Source organism: Schistocerca cancellata, chromosome 6 (assembly GCF_023864275.1).
Source record: "Schistocerca cancellata isolate TAMUIC-IGC-003103 chromosome 6, iqSchCanc2.1, whole genome shotgun sequence".
NCBI lineage: Eukaryota > Metazoa > Arthropoda > Insecta > Orthoptera > Acrididae > Schistocerca > Schistocerca cancellata.
This window is the reverse complement of record NC_064631.1, coordinates 15,921,286-15,945,500: the sequence shown is the minus strand read 5'-3', so window position 1 is coordinate 15,945,500 and position 24,215 is coordinate 15,921,286. Positions and strand designations below refer to the sequence as shown.

General features: G+C 47.1%; 1 protein-coding gene across 1 annotated transcript; it reads right to left on the bottom strand.

Moving 5' to 3' along the window:
• Positions 1 to 2,436: 2,436 nt before the first annotated feature.
• On the bottom strand, positions 2,437 to 23,350 carry LOC126191135 (thyrotropin-releasing hormone receptor-like). Its single transcript, XM_049931885.1, has 4 exons — positions 23,309 to 23,350; positions 22,796 to 22,995; positions 6,637 to 6,931; positions 2,437 to 2,448 (listed from the first exon to the last, which is right to left on the bottom strand). Exons 1-4 carry the CDS (start codon positions 23,348 to 23,350, stop codon positions 2,437 to 2,439), a joined length of 549 nt encoding a protein of 182 aa, XP_049787842.1.
• Positions 23,351 to 24,215: the final 865 nt, after the last annotated feature.

Below are 24,215 nucleotides of genomic sequence, written 5' to 3'. Positions count from 1 at the left end.
GGCGGTGCGGTCACCTACGGCACTGCGTAGGATCCTACGGTCTTGGCGTGCATCCGTGCGTCGCTGCGGTCCGGTCCCAGGTCGACGGGCACGTGCACCTTCCGTCGACAACTGGCGACAACATCGATGTACTGTGGAGACCTCACGCCCCACGTGTTGAGCAATTCGGCGGTACGTCCACCCGGCCTCCCGCATGCCCACTATACGCCCTAGCTCAAAGTCCGTCAACTGCACATACGGTTCACGTCCACGCTGTCGCGGCATGCTACCAGTGTTAAAGACTGCGATGGAGCTCCGTATGCCACGGCAAACTGGCTGACACTGACGGCGGCGGTGCACAAATGCTGCGCAGCTAGCGCCATTCGACGGCCAACACCGCGGTTCCTGGTGTGTCCGCTGTGCCGTGCGTGTGATCATTGCTTGTACAGCCCTCTCGCAGTGTCCGGAGCAAGTATGGTGGGTCTGACACACCGGTGTCAATGTGTTCTTTTTTCCATTTCCAGGAGTGTAGTTTTCATGTGGAGATACATTGTTGTTATTGTGGTCTTCAGTCCTGTGTCTGGTTTGATGCAGCTCTCCGTGCTACTCTATCCTGTGCAAGCTTCATCTCCCAGTACCTACTGCAGCCTTCATCCTTCCGAATCTGCTTAGTGTATTCATCTCTTGATCTCCCTCTACGATTTTTACCCTCCACGCTGCCCTCCAAGACTAAATTGGTGATCCCTCGTTGTCTCAGAACATCTCCTACCAACCGATCCCTTCTTCTTGTCAAGTTGTGCCACAAACTCCTCTTCTCCCCAATCCTGTTCAATTCCTCCTCATTAGTTATGTGATCTACCCATATAATTTTCAGCATTTTTCTGTAGCACGACATTACGAAAGCTTCTATTCTCTTCTTGTCTAAACTATTTATCGTCCACGTTTCCATTCATGGCTACACTCCATACAAATGCAGGAGATACATTAAACAACCAATAAGAAATAAGATGAATTTAAGGTTTTAAACTATAGTTATTAGCCAGAACATTATGACTAGCGACCTGCTATCGGTATAAATCTGCCGAGGCGATCGCAGCGTCACCTGGCGAGGAATGACTGGTAGTCAGACACACGCACGGTGCCTGTGGTATCGGCGAGCGTGCTGTCCGCGTGTAGAGCGGGGAGGACGCGTGATTTATCTGAGTTTGGGCGAGGGCATGTTGTCACAAATGGCGCGGAGGCTCGCCACGAGAATTTTGGAAGCTGCACGAGTTTTCTGGTGTTCCAGAAGTTCTGTGGTGAGTGTCATTAATACGTGGTGAAACGAAGGTGAAACCGTGTTCCGACGTCGCGGAGTTCCGTGGCCACACCTCATTACAGATGTCGGACGTCGTAGGCTGGGCAGACTGACGAAACAGGACTGATGGCGAACTGTAGCAGAACTAACGTAAGACTTTAATGCTGGGCGGAGAACCAATATGTCTGCACACACAGTGCACCAAACACTCCTAAAGATGTCCGCCGCTCGTGGTCTCGCGGTAGCGTTCTCGCTTCCCGAGCACGGGGTCCCGGGTTCGATTCCCGGCGGGGTCAGGGATTTTCACCTGCCTCGAGAAGACTGGGTATTTGTGTTGTCCTCATCATTTCATCATCATTCAGGAAAGTGGCGAAATTGGACTGAGCAAAGACTGGGTAATTGTACGGGCGCTGATAACCACGCAGTTGAGCGCCCCACAAACCAAACATCATCATCATCACTCCTAAGGATGGGCTTCCGCAGCGGACGACACTTTGCATGTGCCAATGTTAACACCACGACATCGGCAACTACGACTGAAATGGGCACATGACCAGCGGCACTAGCAGTTGGCGCAGTGACAAAGCGTTCCATGGTCTGACGAATCCCGACACCATCGTCATCATACAGAAGGGAGGGCGCAAATCCGTCGTCTTCCAGGGGAAGAGCGACTGACACCTCTACTGCGAAGATGGATACAAGTTGGCGGCGGCTCCGTTGTGTTACGGCAAACACTCACGTGGGCATCCATGGGTCCAATGAAGCTCGTGTAAGGCACCATGACGGCCAAGAAGAGTCGTACACTGGTCGCAGACAACAAACACCCCTTGACGACGATCGTGTTTCCCGATGGCAGTGGTCTTTTTTGAACAAGATATTGCGCCATGTCACAAAACCAGGAGTGTGATGGAATGGTTCGAGGAACAAAGTGGTGAGTTACATTTGATGTCTTGGTCTGAATCTGATAGAACGCGTCTGGGATATGATTGAATGTTACGTCACAGGTCATCGCCCTCCCTTCCAGAATTTACGGGAATAAGGTGACTCGTGTATGCATATGTGGTCCCAGCTCGCCCCGATGACCTACCAAGACTTGACTGCTTCCGTGCCAAAGATGGACATACGGACTAGTTGGTAAGCGGTCATAATGTTGTCGCCGATCAGTGCAGCATCTGTAACGAAAGGAGAAATTGAGTCTGCTCATTTAATACACGGGCGGCATTCCATGCCATGTGTCTATCGATTTTTCAGTATTTCCAGTAGGGACATCTTTCTGCTTTTCTTAACAGAATGTAAAACTTCACATGCTACATAGTCCGAAAGTTTTTCTGCTAAAAGAGCATTAGAAAAGGTTGAATATTTCTTTCTTCCTCTCCATATGCTTTCATATTTACGTAGCCTAATTGCACCATCTCTATCTTACCGACCAATATACATTTTTTCACACTGCCTGCAAGTGAGTTTATATACGTCATCCTGTCCCAAGGGTTGCAGTTTGTCTTTACTGCGCTGGCGTACGCCTTCGCCAGCACCCTGGTCGGCACTTGGAAACATTATGTAGCAGGCCCTGAACTAGGCGCGCCTACGACAAGAGAAGACCGAGACACGCCCCCAGGCTGCGTGCCGATAACGCCCCCTGCTCGGCGTGCATATAGGCCGCCTCCGCCGACATAACAGTATCAATCTCTAAACCTCAGCACGTCGCATCGGGAGCCTGTTCGCACTGCATCTCAATACGTCGCACTGCGCTCTAGTCTTCCACAGTGATGGTCGTCGCCTCGCAACTTAGCTAGCTGTGAGGGAACGTTAGTCATTGTATTCAGTTGTGATATTGACAAGATTCACGAATTAGTACATGTTATCTGATTGCTGTTAATCACTGACCTTCAGACAGAACATCACTGAAGTTAAGTACTCAATTGCTTCCTGTAATAAAGTGTGTTTGAACCACGTGTGCATATGCGCTATAGTGAGAGGGGAGCGGCCACCCGCCTATCATGCCACCCTCTCCTCGCATTCAGCCGGTAACCACAAAACATCATAAGAGGGCACAGTCACAGCATTTTCTATTGAATAAAAATTTTGATATGTTGTGATTAAATGCCGAAATGTTGTCGATATACGTAATTTTACACTACGTGTATAACTGTTGAGTCATTGCTGTTGACAGTGTACAGTAGTGGTGTAACTGTGCTTTTCCTTTTTTTCATAGTATATCATCAGTTAGGGCACAGGCATAGTCATTGCTGAGAGCGATATGTCTGATGGTCTGTAGTTCTGTTTGAAAGGCTGATTCAAATAATGGAACAGATAAGAGGCGAAGCACCGTGGAATGAGAAGCTACATATTTGTGGCTGTGTGGGTGCTGGGATCTTTCCGGTGTTATTGCATCAGTAGCTAAGTTTATATCTGTAAACGCTAAAAAAGTGTCGTCTTGTATTGATATCTACATTAAGGTCCAAGAAATTTAATAAGAGTTGTAAATTCAATTTTCTTGTCTTGTGAGTTTAAATGTTGCAGTAACGTATCTAATTGTCTAGTATTACCGGTGCACAAACACATCATAGACATATCTGAGACAGTACTTAATTTTGCTATTCAGTGGCTGTTGCTCTAAGAAATTTTTCGAGAGAGCCTATGAAAATTTCAGATAGTATAGGACTGAGAGGTGAACCCACAGCTAGGTCATCAGTCTGACTCCAATACTTGTGTTGAACCAGGAAGTAATTCTGTTATACTCACATTTGAATTGCATCGATTACGTCATGTAAATCTGAACGATTTACTTCGAATTCGTGCAGAAGATCTGTTAAGCATTTGTAAATCAGTTAGTGAAATCGAATGACACTAGTCTAGAACTGGGTGAGATTTACATATCTTTAATTTTTTCAACTAGAGTCACAGAATTCCTGATACAAAACTTACGTCTAGAACAGGCTATCTGTTTAATGATAGAGTCTTCCTCTTTTTCTAGCAGGTAACATAGAGCAGAAAAGGATGACGTTACTGGGAATACTGGAACATCTTTATGTAATCTGAGCAAGCCATATAGTCTAGGAGCCATGGGATTCATCTATTTCTCATCAGTTGTTAAATGTATCTACATATAAAAACTTCTTTTATCCTGCCCCTTTTTGAGTTAATGCAAATATTTCTATGTGACAAAAAATGTAATTTTCCCCATGTAAACACTCTGCCATTTTTGTGTCTTCTGTAGAAACAGCATCTGTGTAAGCCGCAAATGATGTTTATCTGTCCTTGCGTCAGTCAACTGAAAAGCCGAAAGTGTGTAAGTAGGCTGTTTATGTTTTCTTATTGGCAACGTTACGTAGCGCTCTGTGGTAAGTAGGCTGTTTATGTTTTATTATTGGCAACGTTACGTAGCTCTCTGTATGAAAATCACTGGCTGTGCTGTGTGCAGTATGTGGCTAGTTTGCATTGTTGTCGGCCATTGTAGTGTTGGGCAGCTGGATGTGAACAGCGCATAGCGTTGCGCAGTTGGAGGTGAGCCGCTAGCAGTGGTGGATGTGGGGAGAGAGATGGCGGAGTTTTGAAATTTGTAACACTGGATGTCATGAACTACTATGTATATTATGACTGTTAAGGTAAATACATTGTTTGTTCTCTATTAACATCTTTCAATTGCTAACTATGCCTATCAGTAGTTAGTGCCTTCTGTAGCTTGAATCTTTTATTTAGCTGGCAGTAGTGGTGCTCGCTGTATTGCAGTAGTTCGAGTAACGAAGATTTTTGTGAGGTAAGTGATTTGTGAAAGGTATAGGTTAATGTTAGTCAGGGCCATTGTTTTGTAGGGATTATTGAAAGTCAGATTGCGTTGCGCTAAAAATATTGTGTGTCAGTTTAAGCACAGTCATGTATAATTTTTCTAAGGGGACGTTTCAAGTTCTTTTCCGTTTCAATATGAACTGCCACGGACGGATATTCACCTGGGCTCGCTTGGGAACTGTGGTAGTAATGAAAGGCACTTTATGTACTGCAGAAACGTTACAACAGACCACGCGGATCGTTCCGTGCTCCGTATCTTGCCTGATGGACACCGCACCTTACAGCAGGATGACACAGCATGTCGTCAGGACAGGATCGTGAAACAGTGATTTTAGCATCGTGACAGTGAATTGGTTCTGACGTATTGACCAACTCGTGTAAACGTAATGGGACACAGCAGTGTCGGTATCAGGCGCCAGCTCAGTGCTCACAACCACCAGCCCACAGTTTATGGGAATTACACGAGCTGTGGAGAGACATCTGTTGTCCAGAAATCGCAGCAGTATTAAAATTATAATGTGAATTGATAGGCTCCTAAAGAGGCGGTCATAATGTGTCGGCTCGTCAGTCCTTGTTTGTGTCAGCGAGTTTCATTCAGAATGAGATTTTCACCCTGCAGTGGAGTGTGCGCTGATATGAAACTTCCTGGCAGATTAAAACTGTGTGCCCGACCGAGACTCGAACTCGGGACCTTCGCCTTTCGCGGGCAAGTGCTCTACCATCTGAGCTACCGAAGCACGACTCACGCCCGGTCCTCACAGCTTTACTTCTGCCAGTATCTCGTCTCCTACCTTCGAAACTTTACAGAAGCTCTCCTGCGAACCTTGCAGAACTAGCACTCCTGAAAGAAAGCATATTGCGGAGACATGGCTTAGCCACAGCCTGCAAGGTTCGCAGGAGAGCTTCTGTAAACTTTGGAAGGTAGGAGACGATTTACTGGCAGAAGTAAAGCTGTGAGGACCGGGCGTGAGTCGTGCTTGGGTAGCTCAGATGGTAGAGCACTTGCCCGCGAAAGGCAAAGGTCCCGAGTTCGAGTCTCGGTCGGGCACACAGTTTTAATCTGCCAGGAAGTTTCATATCAGCGCACACTCCGCTGCAGGGTGAAAATCTCATTCTGAATGAAACTCGCTGACACAAACAAGGACTGACGAGCCGACATTCTGGAAACATCCCCCAGGCTGTGGCTAAGCCATGTCTCCGCTATATCCTTTCTTTCAGGAATGCTAGTTCTGGAAGGTTCGCAGGAGAGCTTCTGTAAAGTTTGTAAGGTAGGAGACGAGATACTGGCAGAAGTAAAGCTGTGAGGACCGGGCGTGAGTCGTGCTTGGGTAGCTCAGATGGTAGAGCACTTGCCCGCGAAAGGCAAAGGTCCCGAGTTCGAGTCTCGGTCGGGCACACAGTTTTAATCTGCCAGGAAGTTTCGAGTTTAATTCAGTTCGACATCCTGTGTCTCGGCGACGAGGAGCTACGGCGGCGGCGCGCGGCGCGGGCAGCGAGCGGCGAGAGCAGAATGGCGTCACCTGGCAGCGGGCGGCGACGCCGGCGGTGTCGACGTCTGGGGGCGGCGCCCCGGCGCCCCGGGAGGCGCCGCGGCGGAACAGGGCGCGCGCGATGAGCGCGTACAGCACGCAGGACAGCAGCAGCGGCGCCACGTAGAAGGCGAGCAGGTCGCAGAAGAAGTAGAGCAGGTAGTGGGCGCGCGGCAGCCGGAAGTCGCAGGCGCGCAGGTCGGGCAGGCCGCGGTAGCGCAGCGGCCGCGTCGACGTCAGCGCCAGCCAGGGCGCGCTGTAGGCGGCCGCCAGCGCCCACGCCAGCAGCGAGATGCGCTGCGCGCGCGACACCGAGCACAGCGCGTGCGCCCGCAGCGGCCTGCCGGCAGAAGAGGCGCAGGGCGGCCGCCTGTCATCCTGATACACAACAGCGAGGACCAGGCCCCGTTGCTTTCTTCTCACATCACTCGTTTATTACAGCAGAGAAATATACATTTTAAGACAAAATTTAACTGCATGAAATATTGCTCCCAGTAAAGGTTAACGTAAGCAGAGACAAAACTTAGTTCTCTTAAGGGTTTCTGCTGGCAACAAATTTTAAGGAGGCAATGTAATGTTTATATCAATTTAGCTCAAACACGTATCTAGTGATTGAAGCACGACACAGACACCTTAACAATTTCGGCAATAAATAAATAGCGTGGATTTGTACTCACAGTAACCAACTAATCGACAGCCTTGCCACTGAATAAGTAGTAGGCCATTTGGAACGAATTAGCAACACTCCGCAACTAGGGGAGTTAATACCGACAGTCTTTAAATGTCTTGCTCGCCGTTAAATAAACAAACTTACAGTAATTAAATGAGTAACAAATCAAACACACTACGCTCTACTGAAACTCTTCAGTGGGAGCCGAGCCAAAATGAAGATTCCATTAACTGACTAGCACTCAGCTAGCTCACACTAAAGCTCATCTCTGTGTTCCCAGACACACGTCGGGCAAACTTATACGAGACAAGATTTTGAAGGGAGCACATCAGAAAAACCGGTAGTGGAGCTAACTCGAGCCACTGAAAATTAAGGTACTAGACCGGGGCACAAGGTGGTTTACAATGAGGTTGCCTTAGTGCTATACTGCGCTCCAAAATACACTCCTGGAAATGGAAAAAAGAACACATTGACACCGGTGTGTCAGACCCACCATACTTGCTCCGGACACTGCGAGAGGGCTGTACAAGCAATGATCACACGCACGGCACAGCGGACACACCAGGAACCGCGGTGTTGGCCGTCGAATTGCGCTAGCTGCGCAGCATTTGTGCACCTCCGTCGTCAGTGTCAGCCAGTTTGCCGTGGCATACGGAGCTCCATCGCAGTCTTTAACACTGGTAGCATGCCGCGACAGCGTGGACGTGAACCGTATGTGCAGTTGACGGACTTTGAGCGAGGGCGTATAGTGGGCATGCGGGAGGCCGGGTGGACGTACCGCCGAATTGCTCAACACGTGGGGCGTGAGGTCTCCACAGTACATCGATGTTGTAGCCAGTGGTCGGCGGAAGGTGCACGTGCTCGTCGACCTGGGACCGGACCGCAGCGACGCACGGATGCACGCCAAGACCGTAGGATCCTACGCAGTGCCGTAGGGGACCGCACCGCCACTTCCCAGCAAATTAGGGACACTGTTGCTCCTGGGGTATCGGCGAGGACCATTCGCAACCGTCTCCATGAAGTTGGGCTACGGTCCCGCACACCGTTAGGCCGTCTTCCGCTCACGCCCCAACATCGTGCAGCCCGCCTCCAGTGGTGTCGCGACAGGCGTGAATGGAGTGACGAATGGAGACGTGTCGTCTTCAGCGATGAGAGTCGCTTCTGCCTTGGTGCCAATGATGGTCGTATGCGTGTTTGGCGCCGTGCAGGTGAGCGCCACAATCAGGACTGCATACGACCGAGGCACACAGGGCCAACACCCGGCATCATGGTGTGGGGAGCGATCTCCTACACTGGCCGTACACCACTGGTGATCGTCGAGGGGACACTGAATAGTGCACGGTACATCCAAACCGTCATCGAACCCATCGTTCTACCATTCCTAGACCGGCAAGGGAACTTGCTGTTCCAACAGGACAATGCACGTCCGCATGTATCCCGTGCCACCCAACGTGCTCTAGGAGGTGTAAGTCAACTACCCTGGCCAGCAAGATCTCCGGATCTGTCCCCCATTGAGCATGTTTGGGACTGGATGAAGCGTCGTCTCACGCGGTCTGCACGTCCAGCACGAACGCTGGTCCAACTGAGGCGCCAGGTGGAAATGGCATGGCAAGCCGTTCCACAGGACTACATCCAGCATCACTACGATCGTCTCCATGGGAGAATAGCAGCCTGCATTGCTACGAAAGGTGGATATACACTGTACTAGTGCCGACATTGTGCATGCTCTGTTGCCTGTGTCTATCTGCCTGTGGTTCTGTCAGTGTGATCATGTGATGTATCTGACCCCAGGAATGTGTCAATAAAGTTTCCCCTTCCTGGGACAATGAATTCACGGTGTTCTTATTTCAATTTCCAGGAGTGTATTACTTCAAATTGTCAATTCAAAATTAAGTGCACATAAACCATAAACCAACATTAATTATTGAGAAGTGACACCAGGTCGCACGAAGGGATGACAACACTTAATTGAAAAGACGAAAGCCGGAGCCGGCAGTAACATCAAACACCTTCTCCGAGTTTTAACCAGGAGTCATTTCCCGCTATACAAGAAAACATTTAACGAAGCACAAGGAAGTAACCCCAAAGAGAAAATTGAAATAGAACCCGCAAAAGATTATAAAGGACAGGGAACCCCAACTATTCAAATTTAAAAGAACTAGCTCTCCCCAAAGGCAGTGTAAACGCGAAGGCCACACTTGAGAGGCCACCAAAATTGGTTACACAGGGTCTTATACATTTGCTCGTTTTCTTTAAAAGAAACACAAGGCTGCTTAAGTTCTGCTGGACGTCCGGTATGGCTCGTGTAGGATACACCAGGCAGCAACCCAAGCTAGGCGGTCGCAAAGCACGGCGAGCAAAATCAGGAGAGCAGACAGGCAGGCAGCCATCACATATCCTCCATCCTGAACCGGCAGGCTGCGTACGACCAACTGCACGTATACGTGGTTGCTTCCCACCTCGTACCTCGCGGCGTCTCAGCAGGTCGCCCGAGCAAACGTCAACTGCCACCCGCCCCGCGAATGCGAAAAACAACAACGCAAGCAAAGATAAGAAACATCGAAGGATCGATAATGGACATCCAAGAGACTGGCGGGCCAGTCACGCGCGTCACGGCTCACATCCCAACCGGGAGGGCACCACGAAACCTCAGTGAGTGCGGCAAAGGGCTGCCTTCCGGGGACTGCGGTTACAGTTTGTTACATTCTGTTTGCTCCCTCCCTGACACGTATTAGGTTGGTGCATAAGTTCGTAGAATTTTTGTGTTGCGTGTTAGTATTTCGGTTGCTACGCTTTCATTTATCGATCGCCATTTGTTTGTAGTTCACTGTTGCTATTTGAGTTTGCGTATTGTCATTTTGTCTTGGGGTTTACGAGTGGAGCTGTGGGCGCTAAAAAACGGAGTTGCAAGTAGAGAAATCGGAATATTTCCGACGAATTCTTCGATTTCTAGCAGGGGAGGCAGCCAGAAACATTTGCGCCATGTACGGGGATAATGTTACTCGACAGAAACAGAAAGAAAATGGTTTTCTCGTTTAAACGAGGATCGTTTTGTTATTAGTGACTCTCCGTGTTCACGAATATCTTCCGTGTTTGATGAAGATCGTTTACAAGCGTTAATTACAACGTTCCAAGTCAGTCTACTGAATAATTGACAAATGTGATGAACTGTGATAATTCCACCACCGTGCGACATTTGCATGCAATGGGGAAGGTGGTTGGCATGTCTGCCTGCTCGTCATAAACTAGCTTGTGAACGACACTGACTATTCCTATACTGTACCATTTCTGCTGCTGAGAAATGGTGCCTTTATGCTAACATAAGGAAAGGAAAAGAATGATTGAGCTCAAACAAGGCGGCAGCTCCCTGCACAAAGACTTGTACGCAACTACAAGACATGATGTTATGAAACTTTTCCGAGATGTTACCATCACTGCCGACATTTATTGTTAACAGCAGAGACACGTTGCAGATGCAGCCCAAGAATAACGACCAGGACGACTGAGAGAAGCGACGCTACTCCACGATAACGCAGCCCCCTTTCTCCTACACCTACAAAAGCCACTGTGTTGGAGTTGGGTGGGAAAGGCATTCCCCACCCACGTTGTTCACCTAACATCTCGCCCCCAGATTTTCGCCTTTTCCGATCTCTATCGAACAACTAACTTTCAAGGCAGGGTTTAGCGAAGATGACTGGCGCCCGGGTCTCGACATTTTACTCTCCCTTCCCCTCCCCATCGCCGTCCGGGCCACAGCACTTATTGGCACCCCCCCCCCCTCCCACGGTGCCCGGGCTACGACTGTACACTTCAATGCCCCCTCACCCCTTCCAGAAACACGTCTACAGTAGAAATATAACATACAAAATTTACTCTAATAACAATATTTTTTCCGAAAAACCTTGTTTGTGCTCCAGACCATTTGGCGTCTCTCTGCAAGTGGCACCTGGTACCTGACACATCCCTTTGCCCCCCTCGCTGCTTCAAGCAACTTCCAGTGCGGATGAAAATACGCTCCGAACGTGGCTCGAGGAGTTATACGCCTCAAAACTGGTTGACTGCTACGGCTACGGAGTCGAAAAGCTACCCCAGCTGTGCAGAGTGTTGTAAATAGCTGAAGAGAGTATATTACTGATGACTAAAGTCTCTGTCATGTGTATGTGTTGTGTTCGTTAAAATTATGGGAAAATACTCCGATCTTATGCTCCTACCCAACAATTTGGCCTCACTTTTGATGTGCAATGGTTGCCAAGGATTAAATAGAAACAATAACAAAAAACGAAAATAGTCTGGCAGTGATATGGACACTTGTTGGAACTTCCACTAGAGATGCAAATTTATCCACACTCATAGAAAATAAATACGACACTTATTTACAATCTTTTGCTATTTAAAATGTCTGTCAATTGAACATGACATCATGTGGATGGGCGCTATTGTTTTGGCAGAAGAGCCAACAGTGTGTTACGAGAGGAGGCCGAAATCCACGCGTTTAGCTCACGCAGGCTGGCGTGAGGAGGGAAGGACTATACTGACGCGAGGTCTGGAACATGACAAGGAATTAGAATTCAGAAAGCGGACGCAATTAGTTTCATACTTAACTTCAATCCATTAATGATGAACGTCGCTCTTGACGGTACATGATTCACAATATTATCTGTTCAGGATACATAGTAACTGAATATGGCGCCTTGCTAGGTCGTAGCAAATGACGTAGCTGAAGGCTATGCTAAACTGTCGTCTCTGCATATGAGAGCGTATGTAGGCAGTGAACCATCGCTAGTAAAGTCGGCTGTACAACTGGGGAGAGTGCTAGGGAGTCTCTCTAGACTAGACCTGCCGTGTGGTGGCGCTCGGTCTGCAATCACTGATAGTGGCGACACGCGGGTCCGACGTATACTAACGGACCGCGGCCGATTTAAAGGCTACCACCTAGCAAGTGTGGTGTCTGGCGGTGACACCACAGCCGCTATTTTCCTTCCCACACTTTCACGTAAATTAGACGTCAAATATGCTGGGCTGGCACTGGAATTCGATTCATTTCGTCCGAAATTTCATCCTTCGGTTCCTGGATGGTGTGTAGTGGGTCCCACCGAGAGATTCAGTATTTGAAATGATCCCAAAGGACGAGATCACACCTGAAGAGTCAAGGGATGTTGGAGGACAGGAAATGTCTCCGTTCTTGCAGATGAGATGGCCAGAATAGATTTTCTGTGTAGTGTTAACGGAATACTACGAGATATGGCAAGTGGTCCCTTGTTATCGGGAGAATGTGTTTGTATTTGCGGAACATCAGTAAGCTGTCGCACTAAAAAATGGTTCAACATGTGAACACAGCTTTGTGAATTCACAGTAACATCAACGCAGCGATCATCTTCAAAAAGATAAGGCCCAATGATTCCAGACAATGATAACCACACCACGTTAAGACTTCCTGACGTGAAATGGCGTTTCATGAAGCTTTTCAGGATCTCCACTTAACCAGTATCTATAGTTTTATTGTTAACTAAGTGTGACACATAAAAATTGTACTCATCGCTCATGATCAGGTTGTCGCACACACCTGAGTTGAGTTCCCAACAGTTCCTGGCAAAAGCGCTGTGTGTTTGGGAGGCTCTACACATTCAGTCTTTTGCACTATCTGAATTTTGCGTGGGGCGTACTGCAGTTCTATGTAATGTACACTCTGATCTGTTATGTCAAGTTATAGCGCACGGTTGCATGCAGAACGCCTGGGACCTTGGCTGTCGGCTTCTTCCACTCTTGCAACAATCTGTCGTGTGCTCTCACGTTTTCCACTTCCACCCTTCTTTCGCACCGTATCACGTTTCCACAAACACCTCTACCCATTCCTTCATAGCATGTGGCGACGGGATTGAAGGATAACGTGAGGGATTGTAATGAGCGCGAAACACACACTGGTGGGCCATGTACAGGGTCCAGTCACGTCAATCTGGCCAGCGACCGCGTTCGACGTCAACGTGCAACAGCCCACCTCAGACGACAGGTGGCAGCACGAGCAGTGTGGTGTTACCGCCAGACACCACACTTGCTAGGTGGTAGCTTTTAAATCGGCCGCGGTCCGCTAGTATACGACGGACCCGCGTGTCGCCACTGTCAGTAATTGCAGACCGAGCGCCACCACACGGCAGGTCTAGTGAGACGTACTAGCACTCGCCCAGTTGTACAGCCGACGTTGCTAGCCATGGTTCACTGACAACTACGCTCTCATTTGCCGAGACGATAGTTAGCATAGCCTTCAGCTACTTTTGCTACGACCTAGCAAGGCGCCTTACCAATTGATATTGTGATTATAAAGCCTGTACAGTAATGAGCGATGTTCTACAAATGTGGATTAAAGTTAAGTATTCCAGAAGCTACGTACTTTTCTTTATAGCATTCATTACGTATCCTGTTTCAGACCTCACGCCAGCCTGCGCGAGCTTATAGTGTGCATTTCGGTCTCCTCACACCAAACAGTGTTGGCACTACTGCCGGCACTTCAAGCAGTGCAGGGTGCAGAAAGCGTGCGATGCGCACAACAGTGCAGTCGTCATCGTCATGCAGAAAAAGTGGTTAAAGCGTGCCGTGGGTGGCAAAATGGTGCTATCCAAAACTGTCGCCGAGGCTGCCGTGAAGCACCACGGGCCATTGGTGACAGGGGTGAATAATGGCTGGTGAGACGAGTACAGGCGAACAGATTTGCAACTGTTGACAAACTGACCGCCCAGATGAACCAAGGGGCTGTCAACAGAGTCTCCTCAACCACTGTTCAGCGAACGTTGCTTCGTGAGAGCCTCCACAGCAGGCTCCTGGTTCGTTCACCCATGCTGACTTCTGTTCTTGCTGATGATGCTATCTTGAGTAGTCCCTGCACGCAGATACGAATGCAAGAGTATTGCATCACCATCTAGCCGTACGGTTGGGAAAAGTAGCAACTGTAATTTCCCATTGTTGTGACCCGTTCGCAGTACCAGCACAGCGAGGCCAAATCAGTCATCGACAGACTGCTGTCCCTGCAGCCACTGAAACGGCTGTTGCCCCTCGTCAGGAGCCACAAACTTGTCTTACATGATGCACTCCGCATAGTGTTCGCTCATTGTAGATGTAGAACCAAACGAAATACTCAATAAAATGGGTATAAAATTATAACTGGAGCCCCCATATGGACTACCAGACTCACTTCCTGATGAAACCGAAAACTTAAGAGAAAACTTCAGTTCACTAGTTTTCTTAGTGATGGGAATGAAAAAACATCCTATCAAACTTTAGAAATTGCTTCTCTAACTACAATAGATTGTTTGTAAGCTCACGCATGATCGTTACATTTTAGATCTAATGGCAACAATCAGACATGACCTCTTTGATGATGTCCAATTCAGAGCTGGTATCAGTCACCTTGAAGCAGTTGTACCACCAGTGATTACCAAAATACAAAGGGAAATTTAAATAAGTAAAAAGATTTGTATGTTCAGTAAATTATATGAAGAAGAGCCAGTGTCGTTTCTCCACCAGGAACTTGAAACTTTTACCTCGAGACGGGAACATGTAGAGGAATTCTGACACAAGATCAAAAGTGTTGTTGATCTGCACTGGATAGATATGTACCCAGTTGAATATTTTGTGATGGGACGGATCTTCTATGGTATACACATATTATAAATAAACTTGTAAATAAAGATGGGCTGCTGGATATAGATGTAAAAGAAAGCACAGGGCTATAGACAGATAGGTATTGCATTAAAAGCGTTTGGCTGCCAAGAGAGCAAAAAGTGAAGCTTTCAATCAATGACCTATCAGATTATTATCGAATGTCCTTTGACAAAAGCCGGGAAAATTCTGGTCTTATGCAAAGGTTGGCAGTGACACAAAAGTTAGTGTTGAGTCACTCATGGACGAGACAGGACCTGCAGCTGAGGCGAGTAAAACAAAAGCATAAATACTTAAAAATGGTTCAAATGGCTCTGATCACTATGGGACTCAACTTCTGAGGTCATCAGTCCCCTAGAACTTAGAACTACTTAAACCTAACTAACCTAAGGACATCACACACATCCATGCCCGAGGCAGGATTCGAACTTGCGACCGTAGCGGTCCCGCGGTTCCAGACTGAAGCGCCTAGAACCGCTCGGCCATAGATACTTGACTCCGGTTTCAAATGTTTCTTTACAAAACATAAGTGTTGCTCCAGTTTAATTCTCGTAGCACAAAAAGGTAAGACGAATAGTAATTTGTTTCACTGGCTCTAATAAACAGATGAAATCATTAGAATTAAATAAAGCTGCAGGACCCGATGCAATCGCTATGATATTTTTGGTGTCATTGCCAGACACCACACTTGCTAGGTGGTAGCCTTTAAATCGGCCGCGGTCCGTCAGTATACGTCGGACCCGCGTGCCACCACTATCAGTGATTGCAGACCGAGCACCGCCACACGGCAGGTCTAGTCTAGAGAGACTCCCTAACACTCGCCCCAGTTGTACAGCCGAATTTGCTAGCGATGGTTCACTGCCTACATACGCTCTCATTTGCAGAGACGACAGTTTAGCATAGCCTTCAGCTACGTCATTTGCTACGACCTAGCAAGGCGCCATATTCAGTTACTATGTATCCTGAACAGATAATATTGTGAATCATGTACCGTCAAGAGTGACGTTCATCATTAATGGATTAAAGTTAAGTATCAAAGTAATTACGTCCGCTTTCTGAATTCTGATTCCTTGTCATGTTCCAGACTTCACGTCAGTATAGTCCTTCCCTCCTCACGCCAGCCTGCGTGACCTAAAACGCGAGCATTTCGGACTCCACTAGTAACACGGTGTTGGATCTTCCGCCAACACAAAAAATATTCTATACAGAATTTGTAGGTTAACTTGTTGTTGTTGTTGTGGTCTTCAGTCCTGAGACTGGTTATATGCAGCATGCTAATCTATCCTGTGCAAGCTTCTTCATCTCCCAGTACCTACTGCCACCTACATCCTTCTGAATCTGCTTAGTGTATTCATCTCTTGGTCTCCCCCTACGATTTTTACACTCCACGCTGCCCTCCAATACTAAATTGGTGATCCCTTGATGCCTCAGAACATTTCCTACCAATAGATCCCTTCTTCTGGTCAAGTTGTGCCACAAACTTCTCTTCTCCCCAATCCTATTCAATACTTCCTCATTAGTTATGTGATCTACCCATCTAATCTTCAGCATTCTTCTGTAGCACCACATTTCGAAAGCTTCTATTCTCTTTTTGTCCAAACTATTTACCGTCCATGTTTCACTTCCATACATGGCTACACTCCATACAAATACTTTCAGAAATGACTTCCTGACACTTAAATCTACACTCGATGTTAACAAATTTCTCTTCTTCAGAAACGCTTTCCTTCCCATTGCCAGTCTACATTTTATATCCTCTCTACTTCGACCATCATCAGTTATTTTGCTCCCCAAATAGCAAAACTCCTTTACTACTTTAAGTGTCTCATTTCCTAATCTAATACCCTCAACATCACCCGACTTAATTCGCCTACATTCCATTATCCTCGTTTTGCTTTTGTTGATGTTCATCTTATATCCTCCCTTCAAGACACCATCCATTCCGTTCAACTGCTCTTCCAAGTCCTTTGCTGACTCTGACAGAATTACAATTTCATCGGCGAACCTCAAAGTTTTTATTTCTTCTCCATGGATTTTAATACCTACTCCGAATTTTTCTTTTGTTTCCTTTACTGCTTGCTCAATATACAGATTGAATAACATCGGGGAGAGGCTAAAACCCTGTCTTACTCCCTTCCCAACCACTGCTTCCCTTTCATGTCCCTCGACTCTTATAACTGCCATCTGGTTTCTGTACAAATTGTAAATAGCCTTTCGCTCCCTGTATTTTATCCCTGCCATCTTTAGAATTTGAAAGAGAGTATTCCAGTCAACATTGTTAAACGCTTTCTCTAAGTCTACAAATGCTAGAAACGTACTTTTGCCTTTCCTTAATCTTTCTTCTAAGATAAGTCGTAAGGTCAGTATTGCCTCACGTGTTCCAGTATTTCTACGGAATCCAAACTGATCTTCCCCGAGGACGGCTTCTACTAGTTTTTCCATTCATCTGTAAAGAATTTTTGTTAGTATTTTGCAGCTGTGGCTTATTAAACTGATTGTTCGGTAATATTCACATCTATCAACACCTGCTTTCTTTGGGATTGGAATTATTATATTCTTCTTGAAGTCTGACGGTATTTCGCCTTTTTCATACATCTTGATCACCAGATGGTAGAGTTTTGTCAGGACTGGCTCTCCCAAGGCCATCAGTAGTTCCAATGGAATGTTATCTACTCCGGGGGCCTTGTTTCGACTCAGGTCTTTCAGTGCTCTGTCAAACTCTTCACGCAGTATCGTATCTCCCATTTCATCTTCATCTACATCCTCTTCCATTTCCATAATATTGTCCTCAAGTACATCGCCCTTGTATAGACCCTCTATATACTCCTTCCACCTTTCTGCTTTCCCTTCTTTGCTTAGAACTGGGTTTTCATCTGAGCTCTTGATGTTCATACAAGTGGTTCTCTTATCTCCAAAGGTCCATTTAATTTTCCTGTAGGCAGTATCTATCTTGCCCCTAGTGAGATAAGACTCTACATCCTTACATTTGTCTTCTAGCCATCCCTGCTTAGCCATTTTGCACTTCCTGTCGATCTCATTTTTGAGACGTTTGTATTCCTTTTTGCCTGCTTCATTTACTGCATTTTTATATTTTCTCCTTTCATCAATTAAATTCAGTATTTCTTCTGTTACCCAAGGATTTCTACTAGATCACGTCTTTTTACCTACTTGATCCTCTGCTGCCTTCACTACTTCATCCCTCAAAGCTACCCATTCTTCTTCTACTGTATTTCTTTCCCCCATTCCTGTCAATTGTTCTCTTATGCTCTCCCTGAAACTCTGTACAACCTCTGGTTCTTTCAGTTTATCCAGGTCCCATCTCCTTAAATTCCCACCTTTTTGCAGTTTCTTCAGTTTTAATCTACAGCTCATAACCATCAGATTGTGGTCAGAGTCCACATCTGCCCCTGGAAATGTCTTACAATTTAAAACCTGGTTCCTAAATCTCTGTCTTACCATTATATAATCTATCTGATACCTACTAGTATCTCCAGGGTTCTCCCATGTATACAACCTTCTATCATGATTCTTAAACCAAGTGTTAGCTATGATTAAGTTTTGCTCTGTGCAAAATTCTACCAGACGGCTTCCTCTTTCATTTGTTACCCCCAATCCATATTCACCTACTACGTTTCCTTCTCTCCCTTTTCCTACTGACGAATTCCAGTCACCCATGACTATTAAATTTTCGTCTCCCTTCACTATCTGAATAATTTCTTTTATTTCATCATACATTTCTTCAATTTCTTCGTCATCTGCAGAGCTAGTTGGCATATAAACTTGTACTAGTGTAGAAGGTGAGGGCTTCGTATCTATCTTGGCCACAATAATGCGTTCACTATGCTGTCTGTAGTAGCTTACACACTCCTATTTTCCTATTCATTATTAAACCTACTCCTACATTACCCCTATTTGATTTTGTATTTATAAACCTGTATTCGCCTGACCAGAAGTCTTGTTCCTCCTGCCACCGAACTTCACTAATTCCCACTATATCTAAATTTAACCTTTCCATTTCCCTTTTTAAATTTTCTAACCTACCTGCCCGATTAAGGGATCTGACATGCCACGCTCCGATCCGTAGAACACCAGTTTTCTTTCTCCTGATAACGACATCCTCTTGAGTAGTCCCCGCCCAGAGATCCGAATGGGGGACTATTTTACCTCCGGAATATTTTACCCAAGAGGACGCCATCATCATTTAATCATACAGTAAAGCTGCATGCCCTTGGGAAAAATTACAGCTGTAATTCCCCCTTGCTTTCAGCCGTTCACAGTACCACAACAGCAAGGCCGTTTTGGTTAATGTTACAAGGCCAGATCAGTCAATCATCCAGACTGTTGCCCCTGCAACTACTGAAAAGGCTGCTGCCCCTCTTCAGGGACCACACGTTTGTATGGCCTCTCAACAGATACCCCTCCGTTGTGGTTGCACCTACGGTACGGCTATCTGTATCGCTGAGGCACGCAAGCTCCCCACCAACGGCAAGGTCCATGGTTCATGGAGGGGGGGGGGGGGGGGGGGTAGGTTAACTTATCCCCTCTTTTAATTGTAACCTACCACAGATCTGCCGAACAGAAAACCGTGCCCTGTAGTAAGTACAGGTGACATCCGTGTAAAAGAAAGGTAGCAGAAGTGACACTCAGAACTACCGTCCAGTATCCTCGACGTACGTTTCAGGTAGAATCTTAGAACATACTGCGTGTTGAAAGGTAATGAGGTATCTCGAACAGAATGACTTCATCCATGACACCGAGTATGACTTCCGAGAACATCCATCATGTAAATCCCAACTTCCACTTTTCTCACATGACATCCTAAAAAAGCCATGGATAGAAGCAGCCAGGTAGACGCAGCAGCCCTCGATTTCCGAAAAGCATTTGACGCAGTCTCTCACCTAGGCTGTTATCAAAAGCACTATCGTATGGGGTGTCAAACGAGGTTTTTGACTGGACTGAGTGGCCGTGCGGTTCTAGGCGCCACAGTCCGGAACCGAGCGACCGCTCCGGTCGTAGGTTCTAATCCTGCCTCGGGCATAGATGTGTGTGATGTCCTTAGGTTAGTTAGGTTTAATTAGTTCTAAGTTCTAGGCGACTGATGACCTCAGAAGTTAAGTCGCATAGTGCTCAGAGCCATTTGAACCATTTTTTTTTTTTTTTGACTGGACTGAGGGTTTATTCGTAGGGATGACGCAGCAGGTTACCTTGGATGCAGAGCCATCTACAGACGTGTAACTTATGGTGTGGCCTAGCGAAATGTGTTGGGACTCTTGCTACACATGTTGTACGTTAATTGCCTTGCGGAGAATAATAAGAGTAACCTCAGCGCTTTTGCAGACCATATTGTTATCTACAATAAAGTACTGCCTGAAAAAAGGTGCACAAATGATCAATCAGACGTTGATAATATTTTAAAGTGGTGCAACGATTGTAACTTACTTTAAATGATCAGAAATATAAAAGATCCTACAACACACAAAATGAAAATACACACATGAAAAAAAGTTTTGCATCACCTGGGTTCCGAGAGTTCCGGAAGCTGTACAGAAAACTTGACTAGAGATCAACATATACATCATTTCCGCCCTTTTTTGCTCATGAAATCCATACATTGCATGTTGCACCACCATACAGCCAGACCTTTAGGTGTAGTGGTCCAGATTGCTGTACACACTTGTACCTCTAATACCCAGTAGCACGTCCTCTTGCATTGATGCATGCCTGCATTCGTCGTGGCATACTATCCACAAGATCATCAAGGCTCTGTTGGTCCAGATTGTCCCATTCCTCAACGGCGATTCGGCGTAGATCCCTCAGAGAGGTTGGTGGGTCACGTCGTCCATAAACAGCCCTTTTCGATCTATCCCAGACGTGTTCGATAGGGTTCATGTCCGGAGAACATGCTGGACAGTCTAGTCGAGCAACGTCGTTATCCTCAAGGAAGTCATTCACAAGATGTTCACGATGGGGGCTCGAATTGTCGTCCATGAAGACGAATACCTCGCCAATGTGCTGCCGACGTGGTTGCACTATCGGTCGGAGGATGGCATTCACGTATCGTACAGCCGCTACGGCCCCTTCTATGACCACCAGCGGCATACTTCGGCCCCACATAATGCCACCCCAAAACAGCAGGGAACCTCCACCTCGCTGCACTGGCTGGACAGCGTGTCTAAGGCGTTCAGCCTGACCAGGTTGCCTCCAGACACGTCTGCGACGATTGTGTGGTTGAAAGCATATGCGCCACTCATCGGTGAAGAGAACGCTATGCCAATCCTGAGCGGTCTATTCGGCATGTTGTTGGGCCAACCTCTACCGCACTGCATGGTGTCGTGGTTGAAGAGATGGTTGACGTCTGGAGTGAAGTTGGGCATCATGCAGCCTATTGCGCACAGTTTGAGTCGTAACACGACGTCCTGTGGTTGCACTATCGGTCGGAGGATGGCATTCACGTATCGTATAGCCGTTACGGACCCTTCTATGACCACCAGCGGCGTACTTCGGCCCCACATAATGCCACCCCAAAACAGCAGGGCACCTCCACCTCGCAGCACTGGCTGGCATTATTCAACAATTTGGCATTGCTGTCAGGGTTTCTTCGAGCCATAATCCATAGGTAGCGGTCATCCACTGCAGTAGTAGCCCTTGGGCGGCTTCAGCGAGGCATGTCATTGACAGTTCCTGTCTTTCTGTATCTCCTCCATGCCCGAGCAACATCGCTTTGGTTCACTCCGAGACGCCTGGACACTTCTCTTGTTGAGAGCCCTTCCTGGCACAAAGTAATAATACGGACGCGATCTAAGCACGGTATTGACCGTCTAGGCATGGTTGAACTGCAGACACCACGAGCCGTTTATCTCCTTCCCGGAATGACTGGAACTGATCGGCTGTCGGACCCCCTCCGTCTAATAGGCGCTACTCATGCATGGTTGTTTACATCTTTGGGCGGGTTTAGTGACATCTCTGAACAGTCAAAGGGGCTGTGTCTGTGATACGATATCGACAGTCAACGTATATCTTCAGGAGTTCTCGGAACTGGGGTGATGCAAAGCTTTTTTTGATGTGCTTATGTATTATCCTACGACTACAGTATAAACGGATCACAGCTTGATCGATCTACTCTTACAAATAAGAGGATGCAATAATTTACAGGGACATGAAGAGGAATATCGCGTAGTGCCAGTTGTGGGTAAAGCAGGTGGCAGACTGCAGTTCCTTGGTAAAATACAAGGGAATGGCTGTAGTCTACGAAGGATATTTGTACACAAAACCCTCGAGTGACGTGTTCTTCAACATTGTGCGAGTGTGTGGGACCCTTACCAGACAGGTTGAACGATAGATATTGAATGCGTTCAAAGAAGTGCAGTACAAATCTCCACAGGGTGAGGGTGTGACGGAGGTGCTGAAGGAACTGAAATAGCAGACACCTGTAGCTATGCGCAAAGTATCCCATGAAAGCCTACATAGAGACTTTCTAGAAGCAAGTTCAAGTTTTGAATCTAGGAATATATTTTCGCTGTAAAAGGGATCTCGAAGACTAGATTAAACTAATGACAGCGACCACAGAAGCGTTTAAACAGTCATTCTTCCTGCACACGCCCGTGAATGTTTTGGGAAAAAGTCCTAGGGGGATGTACGCTCTGCCATGCACTTTTTAGTTTTGTTTAGAGAGTGGTCTACTCTTTAACTAATAGCTGGAGATAGAGGGATTCTTTTATAACAACAGTCCTCAAACTGTGCTGTAAGCTAAGTGTGTAGAATACTGTACGGCTTTACATACCGTGAGCCAGCTGTTACTGTGTGCCTACGGAATTACATAGCTAAATTGTGCTTCGAACAGCTGTTGCCTGAAACTTGACTGGGACTGAGCGAGGAGGCGGTTACCTGCAGATGGCGATGTAGCGCTCCACGGTGAAGGCGACGAGGCTGAGCGCGCTGGCGTTGATGCCGAGGTTCTGGCAGAAGACGAAGGCGGCGCAGCCCACGTCGCCCCACAGCCACTGGTTGCCCACCAGGTAGTAGCTGGCGATCTCGTTGGGCACCGACGCCACCAGGACGAGGCAGTCCGCCACCGCCAGGCTCACCTGCGGGCAGCGCGAGGCTCTCCGTACTGGTCCGCTCACTCACCAGCTATCGTCCGCGCGCAGGCTCGCGACCCTGCCGAGCATCGACGCCACTGGCACTGGGCACTGCTAGGCTAACCGGCAGCCGACGTGAGACTCTTTCTGCTGACACACTCAGCCTCACTTTCCCAACCAGGCAGTTGCTCACTATGTCATTTGACACCGATGGCACCAACATTAGTTAAGTGCATTAACATAAGGCTCACTTTCTACCACTACCAGTCTCCCTGTACAAGTCTCCCTGTACTTACTAGCATGGCCACTGGTTGCAAACGAGCTCCGCTGCCACCGTCGCCAGGTAGTCCCCCACCGCCATACTCACCTGCAGCCAGCACAAGTCTGTTTACCTACCGAGCCCCTGGTTTCCCATTTGATAATAGCTCGTGACCTTTCTGGACACCAATGTCAGCAGCACAGTACAGTATCCTAAGTCTTTTTGTACATACCACCAATTTACTCCAAAATAGCAGAACTTTACCTCTAAGGACAGAGACGCCACTAACACCATTTAATGTGCCACAACCAGGCTAACATATGGGCAACACAAATCGCAACGTACCCGCAACGGGAAATATATTCATGTCGGAGTATATTATCCAATACTGATTTTAATTTCGGGCTATTTTCACATACTTTGTCCCTGGTGTTGGGACATTATTGTCCACAGGACATTGCTTTAGCTGTCTAGGCCACAGCAGCTCTTTGATAAATTTCCATTACATACCTGAACTACCATTACATACCTGAACTGTACTTCAATTGAGCCACTTCTACGATAAACATTATCTCGTCTTACCTGCCTTTTAGCTGATGGATTGGTTTCCCTTAAGCCTTCAATGCTTTGCGTAACGAAATTTTCCTCTGCTCTGGAACATACCTGAAAGAGATTCCTGGACTGATGTAATTTGTTTTTGAAACAGTCAATGTTGACAAGCAACATACACCATGAGCAAGTATTCTACTGCCGAGCCAGAGAGGAAACACGGTTGCTGGAGCCAACATCGCGTAAAAAGGGTACTACTTCTCCGTGGACACAGTCTTCAGTATAAATTTAGTGCAGCTGTCTCGTAACAAGCTCCACACATCTGCCACGATATTTACTCCTAACAATGCAATTTTTCGTGCCAATTTCCAAGATGAAATTAGAATATACACTCCTGGAAATTGAAATAAGAACACCG

What these genes read in the sequence shown, in the direction of transcription:
- LOC126191135 (XM_049931885.1), bottom strand. Translation starts at nt 23,350, where the DNA reads ATGGCGGTGGGGGACTACCTGGCGACGGTGGCAGCGGAGCTC. An exon ending in CGACGGTGGCAGCGGAGCTC is followed by an intron (nt 22,996 to 23,308) that starts GTTTGCAACCAG and finishes CGCTGCCCGCAG; the next exon opens with GTGAGCCTGGCGGTGGCGGA. An exon ending in CGCTACATCGCCATCTGCAG is followed by an intron (nt 6,932 to 22,795) that starts GTAACCGCCTCC and finishes TTCTGCCGGCAG; the next exon opens with GCCGCTGCGGGCGCACGCGC.